This window comes from Lutzomyia longipalpis, chromosome 1 (assembly GCF_024334085.1).
Source record: "Lutzomyia longipalpis isolate SR_M1_2022 chromosome 1, ASM2433408v1".
In the NCBI taxonomy this organism is placed as follows: Eukaryota; Metazoa; Arthropoda; class Insecta; order Diptera; family Psychodidae; genus Lutzomyia; species Lutzomyia longipalpis.
The window spans coordinates 6,059,647-6,070,366 of record NC_074707.1 but is presented as its reverse complement, the minus strand read 5'-3'; the positions used below and the strand labels follow the sequence as shown (position 1 = coordinate 6,070,366).

The following is a 10,720-nucleotide window of genomic DNA, read 5'->3' as shown; positions in this document are numbered from 1 at the left end:
AGCTGACCAAGCTTACGGGAGCTGTGTTTCTTTCAGTGTACCAATTTTGTGAGAGCAAACTAGAACGCGAATTTATTTAATTACGCGCAAAGTCGGGAAAAGTTGAAAAGTCATACCCTAAGAAATATTTGGGAGGCCATATCTCGAGAACGGATCCATAGATTTTCATAAATTTTTTTTTGTTTGAAAGGTCTTGAAGTCAGCTATAACATATCGAAAAATGAAAAAAATTTATGTCGCCATTTTCGAAAAATTCGAGTTCGAAATTTTCGAAAACTTTGTTTTTGACTTTAGCGCCTCTTGCGGTCATTTCTCGAAGTTGCAATGTTCTAGACATTTGTAGGGTTTCTCGAAACCTTTCATTTGCGCTTGAGTTGATCAAGATCGGACTTGTAGAACCCGAGATATGACATGCCAACTTTGAAAGGCTATATCTCGAGAACGGATCCATAGATTTTCTTCATTTTTGGCATGAAGCTAGATAATATGGTCAGCTACAACATATTAAAAAATGAAAAAAATTTATGTCGTCGTTTTCGAGATATACATCGAAAACTCATCGAAAATTTTGTTTTTGATTTTTGGCCCCCTAGCGGTCACTTTTGAAACTTCGGATGTTCTAGAGAGTTGTTGGGTTTGTTGAGATCTTTCATTTGACCCCGGGTTGATCAAAATCGGTCAAGCCGTTTTCGAGTTATGGTCGATTTTCGATGAAAAATTGTGGCGGCCATATTGACTAAACGGCTTGACCGATTTTGATCAACCCGGGGTAGCCACACCTCCCCTCATATCGTTTGTCAACTGTGTCTATACAACGTGCACTGTGAGTTAATGTTTTATGTTTACCCTGACTTTTTAAGGGTAATTTTATTTAACTTATTTGTGCTGTCCCTAATTAAAACTTTTATAAGATTTTAAACTTGGACCAGTGATAAGGAAACGATCTGTGATATCAAACTGTGATATTACTTTAATAAGAGGGAAGGGATGGGACAAAACGGCTTGGGAGGCCTCAGACAAAGCGGGCCGTCAAATGGCGAGCCAACTTAGGTGGACAGGATCTGGCAAATACTAGTGTGTGCGGAAAACAAATACACACGCATGCACAGAAATAACACACTAGCCGATCCTAAATGATAACGGCAACCGGGCCACAAGAAACCGGCAATTCCAGCCCAGTGCCATTGCCTGGGTTGCAGAAATCTCAACAAACCCTACAACTCTCTAGAACATCCGAAGTTTCAAAAGTGACCGCTAGGGGGCCAAAAATCAAAAACAAAATTTTCGATGAGTTTTCGATGAATATCTTGAAAACGCCATTATCGATTTGCTTCATTTTTTGATATGTTATAGCTGACCATATTATCTAGCTCCATGCCAAAAATGAAGAAAATCTATGTCTCCGTTCTCAAGATATAGCCTTCCAAAGTTGGCATGTCATATCTCGGGTTCTACAAGTCCGATTTTGATCAACTCAAGTGCAAATGAAAGGTTTGGTGAAGCCCTACAAATGTCTAGAACATTGCAAGTTCGAGAAATGACCGCGAGAGGCGCTAAAGTCAAAATCAAAATTTTCGAAAATTTCGATCTCGAATATTTCGAAAATTCCATTATCGATTTACTTCATATTTTAATATATTATAGTTGAGGTTAAGACCTTTCCAACGATAGCTCAAACTCGAAAATCTATGGAGCCGTTCCCGAGATATGGCGTTTTAAAGATTTCTTGGGGGATGACTTTTCAACTTTTCCCGATTTTGCATGTATTTAAACAAATTCGCGTTCTAGTTTGCTCTCACAAAATTGGTACACTGAAAGAAACACAGCTCTCGTAAGCTTGGTCAGCTTACCCGTACATTTCTATTGTACTCTAAAGAAAAAAAAAAAAAGATTAACAATAAAATGAGTTATTTATATCTTTTTCCTAGTTTTGAATAGAACAACTTTTTTAACGCTGTAATTAAATAAATAAACACGGATATATGTATGTATATGTAGTATATAATAGTAAAATTAGGTGAGTATATATCAGTGATGTTTTTTTAGCTTTCAAAATAAATTCAAATATAATTAACGTAATATTAAAACGAATAAAATTGGAATTAAAATTTTTAATTTGTATTGAATTTGCTAATTAATTTAATTAAATCATCATACAGTAGAGATTTAGCGTCTTTAGCTACTAAATAATCAATATGATTAAATTTTGCAAAGGGCACACGGAAAGCACCAATAAGATTGGGAATTTTACTACTTAATCTAATAACATCTTCAGCATCTATTCCCCAATCATTGTCACTATAATGCAGAGATATTGGGGCTGCTATGCGCTCAAGGGGGTAGTCTGGAGGAATTTTTGATCCATATTTTTGCATGTTTTTAACAGGGCCATAATCGAATGACCTAAAATGGCCAGTTCTGTACAGCTGAACATAGTGTATGATTTGCTTAGTTGATACTCCAGATGGTACATTTGCCACAATGACAGGAATTTGAGTCTATTTTGTTAAAGAAAATAAATAATTAATGCTTTAGATTTTTGAATGAATAATTAAACAATACTTACTGTATTCAATTGCGCATAATCAGGTCCTGAAAGTTGAAATATAAATCCAAGGCAGATATTCTGTGTTGGAGAGCCATCTTGACAAAGTAATTGAAGAGTTTTTTGCACAAAAGGAACACTAGGAAGAAATTCAGTATTTTCGGAGAAACCATGTATTACGCCAAATGTTTCCGCAAAATTAGCAAGAAGAGATAGAAGTGGAGATTTAGAGTGTGACATAAAAGCTGCAGGAGCCAAAGTATGAGCTGAACTGATTAGATCATTGTATGATGGTAGCATTGAGAGCATTGCGAATATGAGACTTGTTCCTTGAGAATGTCCAACGTAACTCAGCTTTTTCCGCCCAGTTCTCTTTAAGATGTAGTCAATTGTAGCTGGTAGGTCATATAGAGCCATTTCGTGGAAGCTAAAATCCCAAAATTTGGAAGATGTATCAGGATTGAGTGTGATGTGCTTTCGGGAATAAGTATTTCCCCTGGAATTTCCTATCCATACGTCATATCCTTGATCTGCAAGGAGATAGGGTAGGGCATTTTCCGGTCCAATAATTAACCAATCAGCAGACGATGATAGTACACCATGCTGAAGAATTACTACTGGTTTATCCCTTCGTAGGCCCGCTTCAGGTGACTTCCCATACGGAATACGATGCGATGTAAGGAGATAACCGTCTGTAGTTTGAATTACATGAGATTCAACTGGATATCCGTTTGATTGAATTATTTCCGGCTGGGGGAAAGAATTTGATTTTAATCCACATACTTTGGAAGTTCACAAAGACATCATAAACTATGACAAACTATCACAGTTTACCTACAGTTCTAGGATAATACGTTGGATACTTTTGCATAATTCCCTGCCCAGGAATTAATGCAAATCCTGATATAAGAGGAGCTAGTCCACAAGTCCACAAACTTACAATAACGAATAACATTACTTCACAATACTTTCCTATGTACCTTCAATGATCACAAATTAGAATCCAATGATATTCTATTCTCATTGACCACCTTTTATATCTAATTCGTTTTACTATTTTACTCTAAAGAAAAAAGAACATTGAAATAATAATAAGTAGAGTTATTTATAATCTACTTCCTATGTTTAAAAGAGAACTGTTTTTCCATTTTTTAGCTGTGATTCTTTCAAGATTCTTTAATTAATTAGTAATTAAATTTATAAAAGAAGCATGCATGGGAAGTGAGATTAGAAAAAGTCTATAAATCAGTATAGATGGAGACGCCTAGTTTTACTAGATGTTTTGTTTTTAAGAATCTATGAATAGGAAATGAGGGAGATAAAATCTGCGAAACCTCATTGAAGAAATCATAAAAAAAACGATTAATTTTTAATTGAATTTATAACAGTTTTTATTTATTTTGATACAATTTTTTTAAAACCTATCTTTAAGTATATAAACTTTTTTCAAATAACAATAAATCTTGGCTAGAGAGAGTGGTTAGAATATATTATATTTATATATATTTTTTTACAATTTTTCTTTAAAATAACAAATATTTTTAAAACTGATACGCCAAATAATTTAAAACATTTTCAAAAACAATATTCTAGAAAATTGTAAAGTTCTGAATTCCTTCCATTGAATCTATTCGATTTTGGTTTAAATGAAGTTCTTTTTGTTATTTTTGTGATAAATCTCATTGAAACGTCGCTCGAATAGAAATCAAATTAGAATTTCTTTGTAATTCTTTAAGAAAAGGAATTTTCATAAACTCATTTTCTCGCTCCTACACCTCTGCAACTCACTGTTGGAGCTTTATTTTTTTCTGCACCAACGAACCTATTGTTGTGCACATGAGCCTGAAAGACAGTATGGTTGGTGGAAAATATAAAATGCGTGGAAAATGCCGAGTGAACTCTCAGACTTCCACTTGTTGTGCTCCCAGATGGACACTTGTTGCACACCCAGACGGTTGACCGAGTACACCCTCCGTGAGGTGCTAAAGTGCTAAAACAGTTGTGGGGATTTTTGTGTTTTACAAAATCAATAAATTCCGTGTGTGGGTGAGGATTGATGAGTGGCAGGCACGTTCTCATTTTGAGCTACAAGGATAACAGTGATACACGGCGGGAGTTGGAGCAGCTGAAGATGAAGAGTCGTGTGCGGGAATCGCGTGATTTTGTCACGGCTCTCGTGTACTTTTCACTCTTTCTCGACAATGTCCTTCTAACTGTGATTGGTGAGGTGCAGTGCGTCATTCGGGGATGATTCACAATCTCATTAACATTTTCCTTCTTTTTCTCTCACCTCATCATTTTTTTCCCTCAACGCTGTAGTTCCCATCTTGCCAGATTTTCTCGCTCAATCCGGTGATGTGGGACTCCCTGAGAATATTTCCACATTCAATGTGCCTAATGGGATGCTATATACAAAAACCTTTGATCTCCACTATGTACCAAATATGCTGAGGAAGCATCCACTTGCTGGACCGAGTGTCCTCAATCTCAGTACCCCCATTGGTCCACCACCAACGGTGAGAAAGGTGAATCTCGATGAGGAGAACGTCTCAATTGGGATTCTTCTGGGTGTTAAGGCACTCGTGCAGTTGATTTTTAATCCAATAGTGGGTGGATCAACGGCTAAATTCGGCTATCGCATCCCCATTGTCTTTGGCACGTTTAATCTCCTTCTGGCTGCCCTTGTCTTTGCCATTGGGGATAATTACATCAGTTTAGTGTTTGCTCGAGCTGTTCAGGGGATTGGATCTGCCTGCATTGGGGTGTGTGGCATGAGTTTAGTTGCCCAGCTGTATCCTGAAGAGGAGAAACGTTCCAAAATTATGGGAATTGTCCTTGGGAGTGTGGCGCTGGGGGTGAGTTTGAAAAACTTCTTGTTCTTGTGCCTCCGTTAAATGTCTCTCAACTGTGACTCCTAAATGTTTGCAGGTCCTCGTTGGTTATCCCGTTGGAGGATGCCTCTATGATTTTGTCGGGAAAGCCGCGCCATTCTACATTGTTTCAATACTTATTGGCGTGGATCTTCTTCTTCAGTGCAAATTCCTAGAACTCATAGTTCCCGCTGAAACACCCGAAGACTCCGCGGAAAATAACACAATGACATGGTGGCCACTTTGTACGGATCTTATTGTTTTTGTGGTTGTTCTTGCTATTTGTATATCAACCAGTACGATGGCAATCTTGGAACCTTGCTTACCCATATGGTTGCTGAGTAATCTCAATCCTAAGGTAGATATATTCTCCAAAAAATTCTCCAAGATTGTTTTGTAGCAAGAAATGATGGATTTAAAATTTCAAAATTTCCAGAAGTGGCAACTTGGAACAGTCTTCATTCCTGACTCTGTAGGCTACCTGTTAGGAACTAACTTTTTCGGCAAGGTAGCTTATCAAATCGGTCAAATTAAAATAGCCGTGATTGCATTGATAATGGTTGGATTGTCGTGTATCCTGGTAAGTTCTCAGTGCGTGGAGACACAAATAAGGTTTGTCAGTAATTCATTGTTGCTTGTAGATTCCTAGTGCAACAACAGTTTGGAGCCTGATGCTACCTCACTTTGTACTGGGTTTGGGAATTGGAATTTTGGATGCAGCACTGGTGCCCTTCCTCGCCACGTATGTGGATCAAAAGTATGGTGGTGACGTGGATGGAGGTGAAGGTGGAAATGGAGAATTCTTCTCCAACTACGGTGCAATCTATGCTATCCAACAAATGGCTGTGAGTTTAGCCTATTCCATTGGTCCCCTCCTTGGTGGTGAGCTGGCCAAAATTCTCGGCTTCCCATGGCTAATGCGCTCAATGGGCTCCATTAACTGCCTCTACGCCCCAATACTACTCTTCATCACCTCTCGGGTCAATTTGCAGGTGAGTCCTGTTTTTTTTTCTGCTCTAAATATAGCAGCACAAATACGGCATTAATACTGATTTCCATTTAAACACGGCTATATGTGGCTAAAAATATCCCTCCCGTGCACACAGGGCTCGCTCATAAAGTCAAAGGATGTTCTGCTGAATAATGGAGAGGATGCAAATCATGACTACAAACGCTTCTACAATTCAATAGATTGAAAATTTACATATACGGCCAACCCACAGACATTATTTAATTAAAATAGACTCACTGCGCCATGCATAACATACATTTTAGTCCTCCATACAACCCCCCACCCACACACATACCTATGTAATATCGATGTAGTACTCGTTGAGAAAATAATAAATTAAGCAGTGAATTGCGATATATTGGAAGACACGTCTGTGGGCTGGAAGCTCAATTTCCATCCTGCAAGGATAATTTTCCAATTCAGCGACCAATCACTTATCGGTGCTTGGCAGACGCTTTGCTCTCCTTTCTCTCTCTGTGCTGATGCCATCCGCTTTAATCAATGAATCACACCAAGTGAGAATTTCTAATGCCACCACAGATGCTCCCTAAAAATATTTCCACCCACCCCCTCTGTGTATTTCACCCCATTCAATCGCGATAACCTTGCGACAAACAACAGAGTATTGAAAAAAATTGATTCAGTGAGAAATTTTCCGTTTTTTTGGGTCAAAAAAGTGTGATAAAAATTCATCGTGATGTGCAATGTGAATAAAGCTCCGTACAATCTTCTTCCCACAACAGTGGGCTTTGAGGGGCATGACTTGAGATTCAATAGGAATCCCATGTTTAGCTTAGGGGCAAGTAGGTATGTCCCAAAGGGAGATACTGTTAATGCCAAGATGTCCCTGGGTATGGAGAGTAGCAACATTACGCGATTTGGGAAGCAGGAAGCCCCAAAATTTTCCATTGTTGGACGTCGAGACGCTGGCCATGAAGGAGCTCACAGTCCTGGACCGATTTACAGTATAAATGACAATTTAACCAGACAAAATCCCCCAAAGTACAGCCTAAAGGGGAGAACGAAGGAAATTGGGGGGTATACAGCACCAGGACCAAAGTATGCCATCAATGACTTTGGGAAACCATCAGCACCGGCATTTTCTTTGTAAATACTTTTTCTTTTAAAAATATTTTTGAAAATATTTCAGATTGAAAAATCATCCTTTCTTTTAGGGGGAAACGAACATTCCAGGATCATAAGGAAAAGGGGCCCGGGCCAACTAAATATGGATCTCCGAATATGAATGCTTGTTTCCCGAAATCCTCTCAATTTTCCATGAGATTTCGACAGAAAGAAATCGGAGATAACTTCTCAGGTCCCGCCCCCAATTGCTACTATCCCAAATTCACGTCTTCCTGCAAGTGCAAAGGTTTCAGTTTTGGAGTTAAACATCACGCCTGTGCAGGAAATTTTACATCGCCTGAAGATGATTATTAAAAAAAAATTGTTTAAGCTCAAATTAAGATTCTAAATTGAATAATAAAAACTTTTTGATGTTAATCTGTTCTTTATTGTTCAAACTAACTCAAAATTTATATTTTCTTCTTAAACATTAATGATTTTATGAAAGATAATTTCGCAGAAAAACATCACTGTGCTGAGGAGAAGCATGATCAAGAAGATAAAGACGATCATGTCGATATTTTTCATATTTATGGGTTTTTTGGATTCTTCAGGAATAAATTCGCCCACAATGTACCTCCTTAGGTGTTTGAGTCTCAAGGAATGCTCAGCAGTTGTTAAGCCGTGCTGCACGATCCCTGCTTCGGTGCACTGGAGGATCATTTCATTTAGTTTATTCACATACGGTGAACCCTTGTTGACGGTGATTGAGGCAAAGAATGAGAAGGGAACTTCTGGGACGATGTGCAGGAGGTCACTACCCGTGTTGTTGTCCCAGAAGAGTGCTCTTGCATTCTTTGCATAATTCTCCCGAATGATCATTACACGATCCTTCTCAATAATGCTCCAAAAGCACTCATGCAGGCCCCAACATTCAACACGTCTTTTGCTCAATTTATTTATAATCAATTCCGTGTCATTTGCATACTTTCTGTACACAGCATGGATGCTCTCGTAGTAGATTACCTTCTTATCTGACTCCACTACATCACTTACGTACATGGAGTCTTCGAAAATTAACGGATTATTCAATTCTTTGACAATATTCCCCTTGAAGACATTCGATAGTAGCATAAAGTAGACGAGGATGCTGCCGAGAAAGAGACGTTGATAAATCTTTGACCATTTCTTCAGTGACACGGACGATTCTTCCAGAAAGCCATACATGAGGGTTGCTGAATCAACCACAATTACAACCATTTGATCCATTTTCATTCTCAAATTACAAACTTTCCATTGAAAAAATATCTCCGTTATGGCCAAGAAGAAGATTGAGAGGACGAAGACGAAGACGTGAAAATAGCCAAGAGGGAATTTGTAGTTCTGCCATGCAGTTACAGTTAGACGTTTATCCTTTGGGATCATTTTCTTCACGAGGAAAACACTTTTTGCAATTGTGTACGGATATAGGTAGATTGTGTTGTTTGTTCCTGGAAGTAGAAAGAATTTTTCAATTCTGGCTGGAAGAATTTACATAGAAAATGGAGAGAGAAAAAAAGTCAAAAAGTTGTCTGATTATAAGAAATGTTTGCTACTTTCAAGAGCTTTATACTTTGGTGTGATAAGTCCCTAATTTTAGAAATTTGAATGAATAATTTTGAATTTATTCTATAATTGAATTTAAGATCTAATTCAACCAGATTTTTCAGAAAAATATCTTAAAGATTGAACTCTCAAAATTCATCTTCGACGGAGAAAGCTCGAGAAAGCTTTCAATATCCTCTATCAATTTCTATTTAAAACTTTCACTTCTTACAAAAATTTTCAATAAAAACTCAGCCGCTTTTCAGGATGAGTTTACGATCGTTTCAACTTACCAAAATTTGTCATTAGCCTCGAATTCCCAACAATATCAAGTTCATTGTCGTCCAATTGCTTCGTTATCCCCGTAATGGATCCATTATCCCAAACAGCACCAAAATTCCCATCCTCAAGTGATTGACGTTCAATTTGAAAATTCATTCTGTTCATTAGAGTCATAAAAAGCTCCCCATCAGGATAGACAAAATGATTTCCCGGCCTAACACCCACAAGTAGGTCATCCTCACCAAGAACAACTTTCAGCGTGTGCTGATGCAAATTATTCATGAGATTTCGATAAAAGTGATAAATTTTAGCCCAATCAGCATTACTATTCATTTTAGTGCTGTCGAAAACAGTCAATGTTCCGCGTTTTCCATCCTCGTGCATTTCAAATGGATTAAACATGTGAAGGAGGCACTTTTCGAATTTTCCGAATAAGAAATTACTCAGAATTAGATGATCGGGAACTTCAACACCAAATTGCGTATCAATCGTGAAGATAAAGGCCATTTTGTAGGAATTCCAGAATTTTCGGTGAAATTCCAAAATCTCCTCAAAATCAATCGTTCGCGTAATGGCCATCAGCCACTTTGCATTGGGATTCTGTTTGAAGAGACTAAGAACCACATCCTGTCGTCCAAACATTATTTCCGAACTCACAATGTAGCTGTGGATGTTTGAATGTGGCGTAATTCCCAACTCTGTGCCTGGGAGTCTGTAGTGGGTGGTTAAATCCTGAATCCTTACGTCGTAAAATGTAAAATGGTACGTATTGTAGAGACCTCTCTTGAAATTCATATAAGGCAACGAGTCAATTTCTTCGTATTTCATTATGTACGTAATTATGCGTTGATCGTAGAAGAAGGTTAAATATGATTTTGTAGTTATTTTAACATCTTCATCGTCTAATAGGAGAATTTTATCACTATTGATAACAACTTTTGTGACAATGAGGAACACGATAAATGTTAGGAAAGAATCCATCTTGGCTAGAACAACAATTTAGGGCGACTGGGTCAAAATAACTCAAGCTCTATAATTATTTTGTCATCCAGTGTCACACCTTTATATATAAATTGACTCCTTAATCATAATCACATTATACATAATTGGCTAATAATTAGGATCTATTGTTGTAGCGATTGCCTCTTACTTATCCACATTAATCGTCACAATACTGAATTACTCTCAATTCAAGTTTATTTACATTACTGTTTTATGTACATATATCCTGTATGCCTAATCAATTATGTTTATTCTGAAAATAAACTCTAAGAATTTATGGCTTTACATAATTCCTTGTTAGTGGAAAAATTTGTCCTCTTTTCATTGGCATTGAATTGATTATTAAAAATTCTTTTTTTT

The 10,720-nt window shown here is 37.4% G+C and overlaps 4 protein-coding genes across 4 annotated transcripts; 2 read left to right on the top strand and 2 right to left on the bottom strand.

Moving 5' to 3' along the window:
* Window positions 1–2,126: 2,126 nt before the first annotated feature.
* LOC129786873 (lipase 3-like) lies at window positions 2,127–3,500 on the bottom strand (the record flags this gene model as incomplete). Its single annotated transcript, XM_055822123.1, has 3 exons — window positions 3,486–3,500; window positions 2,567–3,295; window positions 2,127–2,498 (listed from the first exon to the last, which is right to left on the bottom strand). Coding segments are annotated over exons 1-3 (1,116 nt in total), but the record flags the coding sequence as incomplete, so codon positions are not given.
* Window positions 3,501–4,221: 721 nt separating this feature from the next.
* On the top strand, window positions 4,222–6,783 carry LOC129786743 (synaptic vesicular amine transporter). The gene is made up of 6 exons (XM_055821933.1): window positions 4,222–4,767; window positions 4,865–5,400; window positions 5,474–5,773; window positions 5,852–5,995; window positions 6,057–6,407; window positions 6,522–6,783. The coding sequence occupies exons 1-6, from the start codon at window positions 4,602–4,604 to the stop codon at window positions 6,609–6,611; spliced, it is 1,587 nt and encodes a 528-aa protein (XP_055677908.1). The 5' UTR covers window positions 4,222–4,601; the 3' UTR covers window positions 6,612–6,783.
* Window positions 6,784–7,124: 341 nt separating this feature from the next.
* Window positions 7,125–7,867, top strand: LOC129786871 (outer dense fiber protein 3). Its single transcript, XM_055822122.1, has 2 exons — window positions 7,125–7,534; window positions 7,603–7,867. Exons 1-2 carry the CDS (start codon window positions 7,125–7,127, stop codon window positions 7,865–7,867), a joined length of 675 nt encoding a protein of 224 aa, XP_055678097.1.
* A 108-nt stretch (window positions 7,868–7,975) lies between these two features.
* LOC129786870 (uncharacterized) lies at window positions 7,976–8,761 on the bottom strand. The gene has a single exon (XM_055822121.1). It carries the CDS (start codon window positions 8,759–8,761, stop codon window positions 7,976–7,978), a length of 786 nt encoding a protein of 261 aa, XP_055678096.1.
* Between the last annotated feature and the right edge of the window lie 1,959 nt (window positions 8,762–10,720).

Coding starts and splice junctions, on each gene's coding strand:
- LOC129786743 (XM_055821933.1), top strand. CDS start 4,602: ATGAGTGGCAGGCACGTTCTCATTTTGAGCTACAAGGATAACAGTGAT. Junction 5,401..5,473: donor TTGGGAGTGTGGCGCTGGGG/GTGAGTTTGAAA, acceptor AAATGTTTGCAG/GTCCTCGTTGGTTATCCCGT. Junction 6,408..6,521: donor CCTCTCGGGTCAATTTGCAG/GTGAGTCCTGTT, acceptor CCGTGCACACAG/GGCTCGCTCATAAAGTCAAA.
- LOC129786871 (XM_055822122.1), top strand. CDS start 7,125: ATGTGCAATGTGAATAAAGCTCCGTACAATCTTCTTCCCACAACAGTG. Junction 7,535..7,602: donor TCAGCACCGGCATTTTCTTT/GTAAATACTTTT, acceptor CCTTTCTTTTAG/GGGGAAACGAACATTCCAGG.
- LOC129786870 (XM_055822121.1), bottom strand. CDS start 8,761: ATGGATCAAATGGTTGTAATTGTGGTTGATTCAGCAACCCTCATGTAT.